Genomic DNA, 18688 nt, shown 5'->3' with positions numbered 1-18688 from the left:
TGTGCTGAAGTGCCTGTTTCCACGCTGTATCTCCAAACTAAATCAAACTAAACAATGTTGAGAACTATGTTCTGTTTACAAGTTTGAGGACAACACCAGATGAGATACACTGAGACCAGAGAGGGAAAAGCAAATATTTATTACAATTATTTTACAATGCATTTCATTCCTTTGTAAAAAGGAATGGATTCAAAGTGTTTATTTAAAATATATACAAAACAGTCGTGCCAGTAGGTAACAAAAGGACACGTAATATACAGCATGGTTGTGGAAGAGTTCACCTGGAGTGCGGCACTACAGATAACTAACTGCAGGGTGAACTCTGGTCCAGGGTCCAGACGTGCCCTACTCGTGAGTTCAGGAAGACACTTCCAGCCAGCTCTGTGCAGCAGCACAAGCTGCTTGCTTAGCCGGTCTCACTGTCTCTCTGACCAAGACCTTTCATTCGGTGTGTGGAGACGATTTATCAATCTAAATGGAACTGCCAGGGAGGGGAACATTTTTCCCTGGTGTCAGGCAGTTGGTGATGGTTAATTGTAGACATTAAGAACCTCCAAAAAAATAAAACAAGTAGTGGTGGAGTAACTTAGCCAGCCTGGCAGCATCTCTGGAACACATGGAGAGGCGATGTTTTGGCCCAGGCCCTTATTCATGTGCTCCAGAGATGCTGCCTGACCCACTGAGGCACTCCAACGCTTTGTGTGGGTTTTTTTTTTGGTGATAGTTCATTGTTTAATACTGTTTACGCATGCATTTTTATAATAACCATTCCAACTCATGAACTCTGGCGGGTACGAAATATAGAAAATCACATTGAACAAATGATAGTAAACAGGTTTCACTCTGTCTAGCCCTTCGTGGCCAATAGTTGTACGCCGTGTCGCTCGCTGCATTTGCACTGGGTAAGTCTGAGATGAAGGAAGCACATTGTGATCCCTGCATCCTGTGAGGTGAAAGAACCAGCATGAGGTGCTGCACAATGTGCCCAGCGAGGTGTAGGGAGCGTTGTGTGCATGGCAGTGTACGTACAGTGTCGTGTGGTCGCTATGCAGTGCCTGTGAAGCAGCACATTGATCTCTGTCAGTTTACGCTTCTGCTTATGCTTTATCCAGCCGTGTATTGGACGTGTAAATCTAGCCAGATATCAATTTATGGAAAGCATCACCTCCAAGCCGATCCCTGTCCACATGCACGGGTCTGTATGGTGGGGGGGGGGGGGGGCGAGGCGAGGGGGGGGAGTGGGGGGATGGGGGGGATGGGAGGATGGGGGGGATGGGGGGGATGGGGGGGATGGGGACCCTCCCCCCACAGTGTTGCAGCTTCTCCAACTATTGCCACAGTCGTGATCGACAAAGCCAGCACAAGCCTAGGCCCTTTGGCTTGTGTGGACAGCAACTCACCAACAGGCTCCCTGCCGTTCACAATTAAGGAGCTTAGTCATGAAACTGAAAGGCTGGAGGCGTTCCGTTCGTCCGCAGATGTACGGCAAGTCTACCGGAGGTTTCCCCCCCAACTCACTCCTTCCTGGATGCTGAAGCACACGGTGGGGCTCAGACCTGCTCACGCTCCAACACTTCCGATCACAAGTCAAAGAAACAAAATAAAACTAGCAAGCTCTCTCGATTCCTGGGTGCTCTGACTTTCTGCCGATGCGTTGCAACTTTGAACACGTGTCAGACGAGCTCGTCCAGGAGAGTGCCGATTGCCTGCTGCTGTTCCGGTGCTCCTGCGATGGGCTTGTTGCACATCGGACACACACAGCGGATTTCCAGCCATTTCACCAGACACCTGCGGAAAGCCATAGAACATCAGAAAGTGAGAGCAGGCAACAAAGCACTGGATACAGCAGCACGCCATTGCACAACGTACAGCACACCACTGGGGACAAGCAGCAGGCCTTTGTATAACACAGCAACACAACACTGGATACAGGCAGCACGCCATTGTACAACGTGTGACACAGCACTGTATGAAGGCAGCACGCCATTGTACAACGTACAGCACACCACTGGGAACAAGCAGCAGGCCTTTGTATAACGCAGCAACACAACACTGGATACAGGCAGCTAGGGTTGCCAACTGTCCCGTATTAGCCGGGACATCCCGTATTTTGGGCCAAATTAGTTTGTCCCGTGCGGGACCGCCCTTGTCACGTATTAGTAGTGGTGCCAACTTCCTCACTCCCAAATAAGGGATAAAGGGTGACGTCACCGCCCCGCGCCCCACCTGACCTCACCCAGCCAGCGGCCACGTGCTCCTGCTCCACCAATGGCGGCCGCCAGGGCCGGGAGGTGGGTTGCTATGCAACCTCCGTTAGGCGGAGCCCGGGCCTCCGGACCTAGACTGTCAAAATGTCGGACCTAAACTTTCTGGACCTACAGCATTGGGGCCTACAGTGTCAGGGCCTACAGCGTCCGGGCCTACAGCACCCCCCGGGCCCTTGTCCCGTATTAGGCCCGGGGGCGCTGTAGGCCTGGGGGCTGCTGTAGGCCCGGACAGTGTAGGCTAATGGAGTGTGTTCGGGGAGCGGGGCTAAGTGTGTTCACCTAACGGAGGTTGCATAGCAACCCGCCTCCCGGCCCAGGCGGCCATCACTGGTGGAGATGGAGCACGTGGCCGCTGGCTGGGTGAGGTCATGTGGGGCGCGGGGCGGTGACGTCACCTTGTCCCGTATTTGGGAGTGAGGAAGTTGGCAACCCTACAGGCAACACACCATTGTCTTATGTGTAAAACTGCATTGGATATAGGCAGCACGCCATTAAGCGATATGTAATACAGCAGTGGATACAGGCAGCACTCCATTGTACAATGTGCAACAGAGCACTGGATATAGGCAGCAGGACATTGTATAACGTGCAACACACCACGATAGAGGCAGCAGGCCATTGTACAACACCCAACATGTAATGCTGAGGCTCTATAAGGGGCTGATAAGCCGCATTTGCAATATTGTGAGCAATTCTGGGCACCATACCTGAGGAAGGGTGTGCTGGCTCTGGAGAGGGTCCACAGGAGGTTTACAAGAATGATCCCAGGAATGAATGGGTTAACGTACGATGAGCGTTTGTCGGCACTGGGCCTGTACTTGCTGGAGTTTAGAAGAATGAGAGGGGACCTCATTGAAACAGACAAAACAGTGAGCGGCCTGGACAGAGTGGACGTGGAGAGGATGTTTCCACTAGTGGGAGAGTCTAGGACTAGAGGTCATAGCCTTGGAATTAAAGGACGTACTTTTAGGAAGGAGATGAGGAGAAATTTCTTTAGTCAGAGGGTTGTGAATGTGTGGAATTCTTTGCCACAGAAGGCTGTGGAGGCCAAGTCAATGGATATTTTTAAGGCAGAGATAGATAGATTCTCGATTAGTACGGGTGTCAGAGGTTATGGGGAGAAGGCAGGGGAATGGGGTTGGGAAGGAGAGCTAGATCAGCCATGATTGAATGGCTTTATGGGCCGAATGGCATAATTCTACTCCTAATCCTTATGTCCTTATGATCTTATGACCACGTTCAGCCAGTTCAGCAGTGTACTATGTGAAACACCAGCAAAAGGCCTGTAATGTCCAAAATACTGTATAGGTAGTGTGTCTTTGTACATGTACTTAGGCAGAGCCAGAGCATAATGCTGGCCCTGAGAATAATAAAAATGCTAGAAATAGTCTGTATTTCTTCAGAGACCACCAGAGTTTAAATGTCAAGGGGGGGACACACTGGCACCAGTAGTGAGGCTGCTGCTCGGAGCTCCAGCTACACTGGTTCGATTCTGACCTCCAGTGCTGTCTGTGTGGAGGTTGTACCTTCTCTCTGTGACTGTGTGGGTTTGCCCCGGATGCTCCAGTTTTCTCCCACAGTCAGAAAATGTGCAGTCATGGATTCCCAGTGACACAGCACAGAAACAGGTCTCCAGCCCAACTCGCCCACGCTCACCAAGATACTTCGCTAAGCTAGTCCTCTTTGCATGAGGCCCATATCTCGCTAAATCTTTCCTATTCATGTAGCTGCTATAATGGTCTTTTAACCGTTGTAATTCTAATTGAAGAGTGGTAAAGCAGGCGTATGGTATGCTTGTCTTCATTAGTCTGGATATTGCACATAACAGCCAGGAAGCAATGATGCAGCTTTACAGGACTAGTTAGGCCGCATTTGGAGTATTGAGTTCTGGTCGTTCCCCATAGGCTCTGCGGCCTAACATCGTGGAGCTGGTGGCCTTGCTCGAGACTGACTTTGAGCCCCATCGCGTAGACGTGGACTTATCATCGGAGCGTGCAATCCCTTGCCCGGGATCGACGCTCCAACCCCGGCCTGCGGATTTCAACATCGAGGAGCTCACAGTCTTGGGTAGAGACTGATGTCGGGAAACTCCAGCCGCAGAAGGTTTCGACCAGCCCCGACCCAGGTCCGATCACCCGGCGCGGGGGAGCTGAGATCCCCACCGATGCAGGAGCAGTGGGTCCAAACGCAGCCGGCTACGGGAGTCAAATAGCCCCGACAACGGAAGGCTCGAGGCCCCCGACCGCGGGAGGACAAAGAAGGGAAGAGATTGAACTTTTTTTTCGCCTTCCATCACAGTGAGGAATGTGGAGGAGTCACTGTGGTAAATGTTTAAAAATGTATTTGGTGTGTTCTGTTGCTTTTAATTGGTATGACTGTATGGCGGAACAAATTCCTCGTATGTTGCAAAACATTACTTGGCTAATAACGTATGATTATGAGGATGTGCTCCAAGAAATAGAGTCCTAGCCTGCTCAACCTCTCCCTTTAGGTCAGCTCCTCAAATCCTGGCAACATCCTTGTAAATCTTCTCTGCATCCTTTCCAGCTTCACATCTTCCCAATAACATGGTGCCCAAAATTGAACACAATACTCTAAATGCGGCCTCACCAACATTTTATACAACTGCAACATGACCTCCCAACTTCTATACTCAATGCTCTGACTGATGAAGGCCAATGTGCCAAATGCCTTTTTGCCCACCCTTTCTGCCTGTGATGCCACTCACAACAAAATATCTACCTGCACTCCGAGATCCCTCTGTTCTGCAACACTCTCCAGTGCCCGACCATTCATTCTATAGGTTCTGCCCATGTTGGTGCTCCCAAAATGCAACACTGCACGTTTCTCCGTATTAAATTCTATCAACCATTCCTCAGCCCATCTTCCCAACTGATCAAGATTCTGCTGCAATGTTTGACAACCATCTTCACGATCAACCACCCACTTTTGTGTCATCTGCAAACTTGCAAACCATGGCTAATAAAGTAATAAAGAACATATGTTCTCATCCAATGTTGTGCCTTGATTTGAGAAGGGCTGCAAGGTGGTCTAAGTCCTGCTGCAGTTCTTATATAACATTCTTCACTCACCACCACACCAACAATTTTCATACCATCTATATTCTCATCCAAATTATTAATCAATACGGCAAGGAACAGGAGACCGAGAACTCGTTTCTGCGACACACTATTGGTCACGGGCCTCCAATTGGAAAGACAACCCCCCACCACCACCCTCTGACACCTTCCACCAAGCCAATTTTGCATCCAATTGGCTATCTCTCCCTCAGTCCCATGTGTTCTGACCTCCCGGATTAGCTGACCTTGCGAGACATTATCTGAAGCCTTGATGAAGTCCATGAGTTCTCTTTGTCATCTCTTCAAAATATTCAAATCTGTGAGACACAATTTCCCCACGTACGAAGCCATGCTGACTATCCCTGATCAGCCATTGCCTTTCCAAATGCAGACAGATACTGTCTCTCAGAAACCCCTCCAGGGAATAATGTTCGGCTCACCTTAAATCAAGGTAGATTATTTGTCATCCTGCATTCTTCACGAATCTCACTTGTGACAAATAAAAATCCAAAATTCCCTGCCACAATCCCTGCGATTTCTTCCCTTACTTCCCACAATGACCTAGGAAATACCTATCTGTCTTTATGAGCTTCAAAATTATTTTTATGCTCTTAATATGCTTATAGAACCTCATAGGATTCATCTTTACATCTACCAGAGATATCTCATCCCCTTTGTGCTCTCCTGATTCCTGTCTCAAGTATATCCCCATCTCACATGATTTGCTTGATCCCAGAAGCCTGTACCTGACATACGCCTCCTTCGGTTTCCTGACCAGAACCTCAATGGCTTTCACTCTAATAACAACATTAAGGGCGGCACGGTGGCGCAGTGATGCTGCCTTACAGCGAATACAGCGCCGGAGACTCAGGTTCAATCCTGACTACGGGCGCCGTCTGTACGGAGTTTGTACGTTCTCCTCATGACCTGCGTGGGTTTTCTCCGAGATCTTCGGTTTCCTCCCACACTCCAAAGACGTACAGGTATGTAGGTTAATTGGCTGGGCAAATGTAAAAATTGTCCCTGGGGTATGTAGGATAGTGTTAGTGTGGGGGGATCGCTGGGCGGCGCGGACCCGGTGGGCCGAAGGGCCTGTTTCCGCTCTGTATCTCTAAATCTAAAAAAAATCTAAATCTATATCCTGAACTCTCCCGATCTCATTTTTAAATGCCTCGCCCCTTTACCTGCAAACAACTTTTCCCAATTAACTTTTGCATGTTCCCGTATAATCCCCACAACATTAGGCTTGCCCCAATTTAGGATTTTAACTTGTGGACCAGTACAATTTTTTCCCTTAACTACTTTAAAACTAATAGAATTATGATCACTGATCCCAAAGTGCTCCCCCATTGACACATCAGTCACTTTGCCAGCCTCATTTCCCAAGGAAAGTTTCAGTGTTGCCTCCTTTCCAGTAGATCCATCGACATGTTGCTTCAGAAAACTTTCCTGGCCACACTTAACAAATTGTGCCCCATCTAATCCCCTAACATTATGATTCACCAACTCCAACCCTATTATATTTGATTTCAGGTAATTACGGTTAGGTTTATTATTGTCACATGTGTTGCGGTACAGTAAAAAGTTTTGATTTGCATGCTGTCCCACTCCAAAGACGTACAGGTATGTAGGTTAATTGGCTGGGTAAATGTAAAAATTGTCCCTAGTGGGGTGTAGGATAGTGTTAATGTACAGGGATCGCTGGGCGGCACGGACTTGGAGGGCCGAAAAGGCCTGTTTCCGGCTGTATATATATGATATATGAAAACATGTATACCTTACATAGGTTATTTGGTTCAAATTCAAGTACAAAAGGGAGAGCAAAGGGGAAGATATCGAGTGCAGAATATAGTTCTCAGCATTGCTGTGCATCAGTTTCTTAGACAAAGTCCAATGTCCTCATTGAAGTAGAGGTGAACTGGACAGTACCCTACTTAGGGAAGGACCATTCAGAAGCCTGATAACAGAGGAGACGAAGCTGTTCCTGAGCCTGGTGGTGCGCGCTTTCAAGCTGTGTATCCTCAGCCGGACGGAAGCAGAGAGAAGAAGGTTTGACTGGGGTGGGATAGGTCTTTGCTTATGTTGGCTGCTTTTCTTGGTAGCGTGAAGTGCAGATGGAGTCAAAGGTGGGAAGACTTTGTTTCCAGGTAAGATTTGTCGTTTTCAGGTGAAGGCAAGTGGGAGGCTTCTAAAAATGAGATGGAGTGAGTTCAGGGCCAACACGTTGCTGTGATTTCCCTACCCATTTGCACCTTTAATTCTCGCTGTCTACTGGGGGCCTATAATTTTAATAGAGATGTGCGTGACAGGTCTTTTTACACAGAGACTGGTGGGTGTCTGGAATGTGCTGCCAGGGTTGGCAGTGGCGGCAGATACGATAGTGGTGTTTAAGAGGCTTTTAGGTGGACACGGGTATGCGCAAGGAATGGAGGGGTATGGATCATGCACAGGCAGATGAGATTAGTTCGCTTCGCATCATGTTTGACATAATGGGCCTATTCCTCTGCTATAGACACAAGATGCTGGAGTAACTCAGCGGGTCAGGCAGCATCCCTGGAGAGAAGGAATGGGTGATGTTTCAGGTCGAGACCCTTCTTCCTCTGCTGTACTGTTCCACGTTCAATGTTCTAAATCCATCAAAATTATTAGCTCTTTTTTACTTTTAAATTCTACCCATACCGACTGACTGAACATTTCCCACTGGACTATCCTCTCTAGGTCATCCGTGATCACTATCACAATCCGAGATAGCGATCTATGCTCTGTGTTCATCTGCTTTACCGGCCAGGCGTCTCATATTTAAACAATAGTACAGCTAGTCAAACCTGCCCTAAACCTGCCTGACCTGCTGACTGTACTTGCTTCCTTTAAACCCTTATATTTGCTTCAACTTCCTCATCTGTTGCACCAGTCCTTTAGATCTCACCCCTGCACCCATCCCCACCCATCTCCAGGCTTGTTTAAACCCTCCCACTCAACTCTTGCAAATTTCCCCATCACAATATTAGTCCCTCTCTTAGAAACACAGAAACATAGAAAATAGGTGCAGGAGGAGGCCGTTTGGCCCTTCGAGCCAGCACCGCCATTCATTGTGATCATGGCTGATCATCCACAATCAGTAACCGCTGCCTGCCTTCTCCCCACATCTCTTGATTCCGCTAGCACCCAGAGCTCTATCTAACTCTCTTTTTAATTCATCCTTCTGCGGCAGAGAATTCCACAAATTCACATCTCTCTGCATAATTTATAATACTGTATAAGATCATTTATCTTATCTTGTTCTGATCAATTGATTTGTTGCAGTAAGTTGAATCTGGAGAGAGTTGATGGAATGTGGGGAGAATAAAATGGGTTTTGGTTGAATATGTGTAATATTGGGTGCTTGATGGTTGTCATGGGATTGGTAGGCCGGGGGGCCTGTTTCCATGCTGTACGACTCTATGACCTTTTGCTATAAATGGGAGAGGTTGAAATGCCTTCCTGAGAGGCTTGACCTGATACCTGCAGTGTTGATGTTTCCTTCTACTGAGGTGTCCTGAAACAGATCATAATCTGCAAACATGTGATCGGCATCTGAGCAGAGATCAGAAAGAAATTCTTCACCAAAGATATCAAATCTTTGGGATTCACTCCCCCAGAGCAAGTGGAAGCTCAGTCACCGAGTATATTCAAGATAGAGATCAATAGATTTTTAAATATTATGGGAATTAAGGTTGATAGATCAATTGGCCACTAGAAAATCCCCCGGTGAGTGGTAGAATCTGGGGGGCGTTACTGAGAGGATGGGAGGAGTGCACCAATGTACAGCATGAACCACTGATTATTGCCAGTGTGTTCTTGTACATCACTGGTCACTGGGTACAGGGGAGCCATTGAACAGAGTTAAAAAACACGCATGGCAGGTTGACAATGTACAGCTGAAACCGTATAGACAGTGTGCCATTGTATAGGAAAAAAACTGCAGATGCTGGTTTAAATCGAAGGTAGAGACAAAATGCTGGAGTAACTCAACGGGTCACGAAGTGTCTCTGAGGTTATCCACTCTGGTGGCAAGAATGGGAAGGATGATTATTATCTGAATGGTGTCAGGTTGGGAAAAGGGGAAGTACAACGAGATCTGGGTGCCCAAATACATCAGTCACTGAAAGTAAGCATACAGGTACAACAGGCAGTGAAGAAAGCTAATGGCATGTTGGCTTTCCTAAAGAGAGGAGTTGAGTGTAGGAGCAAAGAGGTCCTTCTGCAGTTGTACAGGGCCCTGGTGAGACCACACCTGGAGTACTGTGTGCAGTTTTGGTCTCCTAATTTGAGGAAGGACATTCTTGCTATTGAGGGAGTGCAGCGTAGGTTCACGAGGTTAATTCCTGGGATGGACGGACTGATATATGAAGAAAGAATGGGTCGACTGGGCTTGTATTCACTGGAATTCAGAAGGATGAGAGGGGATCTTATAGAAACATATAAAATTATTAAGGGATTGGACACGCTCGATGCAGGAAACATGTTCCCGATGTTGGGGGAGTCCAGAACCTGGGGCCACAGTTTAATAATAAGTGGTAGGCCATTTAGAACTGAGATGAGGGAAAACTTTTTCACATGGAGAATTTGTGGAATTCTCTGCCTCAGAAGGCAGTGGAGGCCCATTCACTGGGTGCATTTAAGAGAGAGTTAGATAGAGCTCTTAGGGCTAGTGGAATCAAGGGGTATGGGGAGAAGGCAGGAACGGGGTACTGATTGTGGATGATCAGTCATGATCACATTGAATGTGAAGGGCCGAATGGCCTAGTCCTACACTTGTTATCTATGTATCTATGTATCTATGACACAGTACAGCTGAAACCATACAGACGGTGTGCCATTGTATGGAGTGAAATACTTCAATACATCTCCAGTGTGATTATACAGAGAGAGACGAGTGCGGGCTTGTAATGTGGTATGGGGAATACAAGTTCAAGCACTACAACAAGAGAAATGAAGTCCGTTCCAGCTGCATGAAGAGAAACATTGACTAACTTGCATTTTTACACTGCTTTTCCAAAGCACTTTATAACAATGATATACCTTGCATCGACCTACTTTTGAAGCACAGTCATATTGTACAAAACAGGTATCTGTGCACAAGGAATATATTGAACAAAAAACCACGTGTAGAAGTAACAGACAACAGAACAAATCACTGGGCACAGAAGTGAGAGACTGCAGGTAGAAACAGTGCAGAGAATAGGCAGGGTAGCAATGTAGGGGAGGATACATCACCTTGCTTTGCAGTCGGACTGAGTGAGGACAGGCACCCTGACACTGTACTGAGTGACACGCTGGATAAATGTAGTGTAATAGTCTCCCCCCACCATTCCCACTCTGACCTTTCTGTCCTGGGCCTTCTCCATTTGGGTCGCTTACAACCCATTGAGCATTAAATTCTACAATTTCTACATTAACTAACCTAACCCCCACCTACCCCGCTCGTCCCCCCCTCATCTCCCCCCCCCCCCCCCCCCCCCCTTCCATCCATATTCCTTCCACTGGCTTCACAATTCCCACCTATGTTTATCTCACACTTTTTGTCTTTTAATGTCTGGCCTTTGTTCAACCATCTACCAATGTTTTTAAAACCCTCATCTGTATCTACCTATCGGCCCCATAGCAGAAGTGTCTACGTTGCGGGGCTGGAAGCTGGAAGTGTCCAGAGCTAATTCTGCTACCACCATCATCTATTGTACAAGTGATGGCTCCCACTGATCGTCGCCGGAGGCTCGTGCCCTTTACAGGACGGACGATGACAGTGATGTAACATTTGAAACATGGATGATAGACTCTAAAGAAGAAGGTCTACCTATCACCCGCCAAACTGCTTCCTACCCCTCCTCTCTCCCAGCTTTCTCCCCCCCCCCCCCCCACCACCACCACAATCAGTCTGAAGAAGGGTCCCCACCTGAATCGTCACCTACCCATGTGGTCCAGAGATGCTGCCTAACCCGCTGAGTTACTCCAGCAATTTGTATCATTTTTTTTCAAGGTTGTGTAACATTGCACAGACAGGAAACAAGTAATCATTGACCACTGCCGAGTAAGGTAGAAAGCATTTCCATATCTCAGCATTCAGTTTTTAGTACAAGCTAACATTCACAGTTACCGAATTAATTAAATGTGAATCATGAGATTTACTGTTGGAGACAATGTTTTGGGGAAAACCAACGTCATATTTCTGCATAACTCGTCACAACTGGTTTCAGATTCCGGTGGTAACTGACTGCATGGCCACAGTGGTTTAAAGCTGACCGCAAACACGCTCTGGGGCAAATGCTACAACAGCTTGACTGAAGGATTACTCACTTCCTGTGGAAAGCGTGTTGACAGGGGAGCACTCCCAACTCTTCTTTAATCTTGAAATCCTCTAAGCAAACGGCACATGTGTGCTGCGGAAGAAACAAAAATAGAAACACTGCTACAATTTCCATTTCACCTTGTGCAACCTAGAACCCGTTTCTTACATTCAGTGAGGTCCTGTCTAAGCCTCAAGCGAACATGACTGAATTCAGAGTACTCTTTGCGATTAAAATAAAACACTTACTCAGTTGCAACAAATTGACATATTTCCTTGCAATGACATTAAAATAAAATAAAACACAAAGTGTAGAATTACTCAGAATAACTCAGCGGGACAGGCAGCATCACTGGAGGACATGGATAGGCGGCATTTCGAATACGAGTTTCAACTTCAGTCTGAAGAAGGGTCCCACCCTGAAACATCACCTATCCATGTCTTCCAGAGATGCTGCCTGACCCGCTGAGTTACTGCTGCACTATGTGTGCTTCTCCTTTGTAAACCAACAAACGTGCCAACATTGACAATGACTTACCCCATGTAAATTTAGCTTTTTGGCATCTCCCCTTGTTATAACCTAGACAGAGAAAGGAAGATGTTTACTGGTCAGTTGGAATGGTATCCCAAGTAGCAGGTTGGCGATATCCCCACCTACCCAGATAGCAGGCCACAGACAATTACACATTGATTGCCAAGTCATCGAGTTACCAGACCACTTTTATCAGCACAGTTATCAGGTTACATGTAACCGCACATTCAGAGATTCAAGTCCATGGAAATCCTCCCGTTCCCATTGGCAAGCCCATAAAGTAATGTAGTAAAAACAAACAAACAGGAAAGTATCTAATCTGCAGTGTCTAAACATAGTATTAAAATAGTATTAAAAATAGCATTTCCATATAAGGAAGAGGCTTATAAAAATGTAAGATGCTGGAAATAGCAGTGGTTCTGAGAACATTTTTGAACTGAGCAAAGGCAGATTAAGAAATTGATTAAAAAAAAACAAGAGCAGGTTGGTGAAAAGCAGAAAAAACAGACCAGAAGTGCTTTTATGGGTAAAAAAAGAACAAGACCAGCAAGGGTTAAAGGCAGGAGACTAGGCTTGTATTCCCTGGAATTTAAAAGGATGAGAGGGGATGTTATAGAGACATATAAAATTATAAAAGGACTGGACAAGCTAGATGCAGGAACAATGTTCCCAATGTTGGGGGAGTCCAGAACCAGGGGCCACAGTCTTAGAAAAAAGGGGAGGCCATTTAAAACTGAGATGAGAAGGAACTTTTTCACCCAGAGTTGTGAATTTGTGGATTTCTCTGCCACAGAGGGCAGTGGAGGCCAATTCACTGGATGAATTTAAGAGAGAGTTAGACAGAGCTCTGGGGGCGAGTGGAATCAAGGGATATGGGGAGAGGTTGGGCACAGGTTACTGATTGTGGATGATCAGCCATGATCACAATGAATGGTGATGCTGGCTCAAAGGGCCGAATGGCCTCATCCTGCACCTATTTTCTATGTTTCTAATTTATAAGAGTGAGAAACTGGCAGCAAAATTAAACAAGTTTTCAGTGTCTCTCTTCATCCAAGTCACAAAATATTTGCCATGTATGTTGAAGAAGCAACAGTCAAGAAAGACTGCAGAACTGAGTCAAGTATTGTTAAAAAAATATAACAAGTTAGAGAAATTGGTCATCTTGAAAGCTGATAAATCCCATGGATCTACATCCCAGAGGTTTGAAAGGTGACTTGGGAGATAGTGGACGCTCTATCATTTTTCAAAGATCCAATGATGCCACTTCAGTGCTTTAAGGGATTACAAATTTAGTGGTAATTCAGGTAGTAATTTACATGGAAAGGCACAAAGTGCTGGTGTAACTCAGCGGGTCGGTCAGCATCTCTGGAGAATATGAACAGGTGATGTTTTTGGACGGGACCTTTCTTTGACCGAACTGAAACATGAGATATCCATGTTCTCCATGGATGCTGCCAAACCCGTTGAGTTACTCCAGCACTTTGTGTAATTTTTTGTAAACTAGCATCTGCAATTCCTTGTTTCTATCCGTAATGTACATGGAGCATCTAAACTGGATCCGAGCCTTGGGGCTCATCAGCTGCAGTTTAATCAGCATAAGGCAATCTTATGGACGTGCTGTGCAGGTCAGGCTGCCTTTGCACAGAGAACTGGACTGCCAGCATTTTGGGAAATCTTCTTCAGTACTGACACAAAACATCATCTGTCCATTTCCCCCCTCAGATATTGTCTGATCCGTTGAGTGTCTCCAGCACCGAGTTTTTTTATCCAACAGCCGAGAAAGACTGAAGAACTGAGGAGCTCAAAAATCGAACTAGTTCGAGAAATTGATAAACCTTGAAAGCCGATATATGCCATGCATCTACATCCCAGTCTCTTGTGCCTCCAGTGTAATCAGTAAGTTAGGTTACAGCTTCAAGTGGTACCCTAAGGCGAGTTCTCAATGTTATTACCTCTTTGTATCCATATCTCTCGTTCTGTGCTTGGTGGCGGAGTTTGCTGGAAGGAAACAACCAGATGGTTAAATACCAAAACGCTGAGATCATCAATTTTGAAACCATTACAATTGTACAGTTTGTGGCGAGGCATTTATGTGCACATAAAATCTATCTATATACTAACACTCTCGTTTGTTTGTTTGTTCCTGAACTACAGCCAACACGGTGCACAATAGCGCGACCTTACTCACCGTCGTCCCTTTGGTGCTAATGGAAGAAGTTTCATTGAAATCGGTGTTATATTTTTTAAGTTTTTCACATTTTAAAGTTTAAATCTATCTCCTAGGGATGGAGGGGGGAGGGAGGGAGGGGGGTGGAGGGTGTGGGGAGGAGGGAGGGTAAGGGGGTTGAGGGGGATGGTGTGCGGGGGTGGGAAAGGGGGGGAGGGGAGGAGGGAGGGGGTATGGAGGGGGAGGGAGGGTGGGGGGAGGAGGGAGGGAGGAGGGAGGGAGGGGGGAGGAGGGAGTGAGAGGGAGGGGGACGGAGGAGGGGAGGGAACGGGGAGAGGAATGGGAGGGAGGGAGGGGGAGGAGGGAGTGAGGGTGGGGAGGAGAGGAGGGAGGGAGGGAGGGAGGGAGGGAGGGGGAGGAGGTAGTGAGGGGGAGGGGGATGGAGGAGGGGAGGGGGAAAGGAATGGGAGGGAGGGGGAGGAGGGAGTGAGGGGGAAGGGGGGAGAGGGATGGGGGAGGGAGAGGAGGGGGAAGTGAGGGGGTAGGGGGAGGAAGGGAGGAGGGAGGGGGCAGGAGGGGAGAGGGGGGAAGGTGGGAGTGGGGGAGGAGAGGGTGCTGCACCAATGCAGGAGAGGTTTGGGCCCAATGGGTCCACTTGGTCTAGTAGTATATATAACATTAAAAGCAGGTTAGTGTGCATCGGGGTTAGAGAGATATCTCAAGAGAGAGTAGTTGTCGGGTTATGTGACATTCAGGATGACAGAATTCTGCATCCTCCACCGTACACGTTGCCGTTTGGGCTGACTGACAAAGCCCCCGACAGCAGTGTTTCCAATATACAGATGTGCTGCAGCCAAATTACGTCATGGTGGAAAATAGCTTAAAGGCACACACAGCAGTTTAAAAAGCTATCCTTTGACAGAGGTGCAGGTCCTGATGTGTAAATCATTCCCTGGGAGGTGAGGGACAGGGTTACACAATTTGGGGTACGGCAGAAGAGAGCCTCAAAGAATCCCAATGAGGGCTCATTGCAGGGGGCAGTTGGGCCATTGAGTGCCAATGAAGTGACCTTGTATTCTGCTTTAATAAAGGTGCCACATTTAAGGAAGATGAGAACTCACGGTATCAAAGGGCAGACACTCTGCAGGTTGGCTGGATGGTAGCAGACAAAGAGTGGCAATAAAGGGTGGCTGCCAGTGACTAGCGGAGTTCCGCAGGGCTCGGTGCTGGGGCCGCTACTCTTCACGTTGTACATTAATGATTTGGACGTGGGGATTGATGGCTTTGTGGCCAAGGTTGCGGATGATACAAAGATCGGTACAAGGCCAGAGGATGCAGGGACTCTGCAGAAGGGCTTGGACAGGCGGGGAGAGTGGGCAGAGATGTGGCAGATGGAATGCAGCAAAGTGTGGAGTCATTTAGTTTGGGAGTAGGAATAAAAGCGTAGACTATTTTCTAATTGGGGAAAGAATCCAGAAATCGGAGGTGCAAAGGGATTTGGGAGTCCTGGTGCAATGCTAGCATTTATTTCAAGAGGGCTAGAATACAAAAACAAGGATATAATGCTGAGGCTCTAAAAGGCGCTGGTCAGGCCGCATTTAGAGCACTGTGAGCAATTTTGGGCACCATACCTGGAGAGGGCCAAAGGAGGTTTACAAGAATAATCCCAGTAATGAGTGGGTTAACCTATAATGAGCGTTTGACGGCACTGGGCCTATTCTCACTGGAGGGCCTCATTGAAGCATACGGAATAGTGAAAGGCTTGGATAGAGTGGATGTGGAGAGGATGTTTCCACTAGTGGGAGAGTCTAGGACTAGAGGTCATAGCCTCAGAATTAAAGGTCCTTCCTCTTGGAATGAGATGAGAAGGAATCTCTTTAGTCAGAGGGTGGTGAATCTGTGGAATTCTTGGCCCCCGAAGGCTGTGGAGGCCAAGTCATCGGATATTTTTAAAGCAGGGATAGATAGATTTTTGATTAGTACGGGTGTCAGGGATTATGGGGACAAGGTAGGAGAATGGGGTTAGGAGGGAGAGATAGATCAGCCATGATTGAATGGCAGAGTAGACTTGATGGGCCGAATGGCCTAATTCTGTTCCTATTAGTTATGACGTTCTGACTTTGATAACTGAGAAGGCTAATGGCTTTCCCAGTGCAAGGAGTTGAGAGGATTGAGGAACTCAAGAATGTACTGCATGTTGCTCTTTGACCACCACCTCCCATTGCACTGAAGTTCCTCAATGACTCTTCATCCAAACTGAGAAGGTAACACAGTACTTTTATCTAGGAATTGTCTTTCAATTACCTAACATGCATTCGTCCTTTTTGAAAACAGCAGTGAATCTAATTCCTTGTGCTGTCGGTCCCCGTCTCAGTATTATAATTGACCTTTCAAGTTATTGAATTTCATGGTACTCGATGTGGATTCTCATATTCTGGCCTTCCTGTCAAAAGATAACATGGCCTCCAACAGCTTGTGGAGATGAGCAATTATAGAAACACATATTCAGAGAATGTCTTTAACACGGGTAATATGAAATGAGACTTCATAGAGCATAAAACCATACAGGTTGACACAAAATGCTGGAGTAACTCAGCGGGTCAGGCAGCATCTCCGGAGAGAAGGAATGGGTGACCATCGACTGAAGTCCGAAGAAGGGTCTCGACCCGAAACGTCACCCATTCCTGCTCTCCAGAGATGCTGCCTGACCCGCTGAGTTACTCCAGCATTTTGTGTCTACCTTCGATTTAATCCAGCATCTGCAGTTTTCTTTGCTATAAAACCGTGCAGCACAGCGACAGGCTTTTCGCCCCATAATGTCTGTGCCGAACAATGATGTCAAGTTAAATTAATCTCCTCTGTCTGCATGTGTTCCATATCCCTCCATCCCCTGCATGTCCATATAGCTATCCAAAAACCTCTTAAAAAGCACTATCATTTCTGCTTCTACCTTCACTCCTGCCAACACGTTCTAAGCACCCACAAATCTCTGTGTAAAAAAAACCTGCCCCACACATCTCCTTTAAACTTTGCCCCTCTCAGTGAAAAGCTATGGCCTCTAGTCTTTGACATTTCCACCCTGGAATTAGGATTCTATCTCTCCCTTCAGCCTCCAGCGCTCCATTTTGTCCAGCCTCTCCTTATAGCTGATAGCCTCTAACCCAGGCAGCATTCTGGTGACCTCAACACCCTCTTCAAAACCTCCACATCCTTCTTGTAATGGGGCGTCCAAAACTGCAAGCAATTCTTCAAATGTGGCCCAACCAAAGTTTTATAGAGCTTAAACGTGACTTCCTGATTTTATACTCGATGCCCCGATCAATGCAGGCAGGCAGGCTGTGTGCCTTCTTTACCACCCCATCCCACTTGCATTGCACCTTTCATGGAGCTTTGGACTTGTGCCACAAGATCATAAAATTAGAATAAGTGGCCAATTGGCTTGGTCAAACAGGTGGGTTTAAAACGGAGAGAGGGGCATGAGAAGGCAAATCAAATGAAGAAATTAATTGCAGAATGTGTAACTGGGATGCTGGAAGTGAGGAAGGGGCAAAAAGGTGAGGATGATGAACAAGATGCCAGAGGTAGCAAAGTGGAATGTTTGAGGTGAGGTTATGAGGCACAAGTAGCAAACAGGGAGGAGGTCGACCATTACAATTTTGAACAAGGGGGTGAGCTTTCACATTTCAGGTTTAGGGGATAGACACAAAAAGCTGGAGTAACTCAGCGGGTCAGGCATCATCTCTGGAGGTGGAATAGGTGACGTTTCACAGAGTGCTGGAGTAACTCAGCGGGTCAGGCAGCATCTCTGGAGAAGTGAAATAGGTGACTTTTCTCAGAGTGCTGGAGTAACTCAGCGGGTCAGGCAGCATCTCTGGAGAAGTGAAATAGGTGACTTTTCTCAGAGTGCTGGAGTAACTCAGCGGGTCAGGCAGCATCTCTGGAGAAGTGGAATAGGTGGCGTTTCAGGTCAAGTCCCTTCTTCGGACTGAGAGCCAGGGGCAGGTATTGGGAGGTCAATTAGGTTAGTGAGCATGGGACGAACAGGACCTAGGAATATGGCAGAAGGATTTTGATGGAGAGGGCACAGAGCAAATTGGAATAGATTTTTGTTTGGAGTTTAAAAAATGGAAAATTCCAGCATAAAGTCTGTGGCAAAGTGGCAGTATGAAGTCACTTTCATAGATGAGTGGGTGGTGATTCAGAAAGCAAGGTGATGTCTGGCTCAATGCTGCCATGGGGATTGTCAAGAGCTTCAAGTCCCTCGGTGAAAACATCATCAACAATTGGTTTTGGTCCGACCATATGGAATGGACTCTATGG

The 18688-nt window shown here is 47.0% G+C and overlaps 1 protein-coding gene across 1 annotated transcript in view; it reads right to left on the bottom strand.

Annotated features, from left to right (window-relative positions):
- Positions 1 to 128: 128 nt before the first annotated feature.
- The window catches only part of rnf122 (ring finger protein 122), a 43992-nt gene continuing 25432 nt past the window's right edge, over positions 129 to 18688 (bottom strand). The window contains exons 3-6 of the mRNA XM_078428713.1: positions 14154 to 14199; positions 12208 to 12249; positions 11681 to 11763; positions 129 to 1788 (exon numbers count right to left, since the gene is read on the bottom strand). Of these exons, the coding sequence (XP_078284839.1) occupies positions 1674 to 1788; positions 11681 to 11763; positions 12208 to 12249; positions 14154 to 14199 (286 nt within the window). The 3' untranslated portion in view covers positions 129 to 1673. The remainder of the gene's footprint in view (positions 1789 to 11680; positions 11764 to 12207; positions 12250 to 14153; positions 14200 to 18688) is intronic.

This window comes from Rhinoraja longicauda, chromosome 36 (genome assembly GCF_053455715.1).
Source record: "Rhinoraja longicauda isolate Sanriku21f chromosome 36, sRhiLon1.1, whole genome shotgun sequence".
NCBI classification, from domain to species: domain Eukaryota; kingdom Metazoa; phylum Chordata; class Chondrichthyes; order Rajiformes; family Arhynchobatidae; genus Rhinoraja; species Rhinoraja longicauda.
The sequence above is the reverse complement of the archived record's forward strand: the minus strand, read 5'-3'. Positions and strand labels throughout refer to the sequence as shown.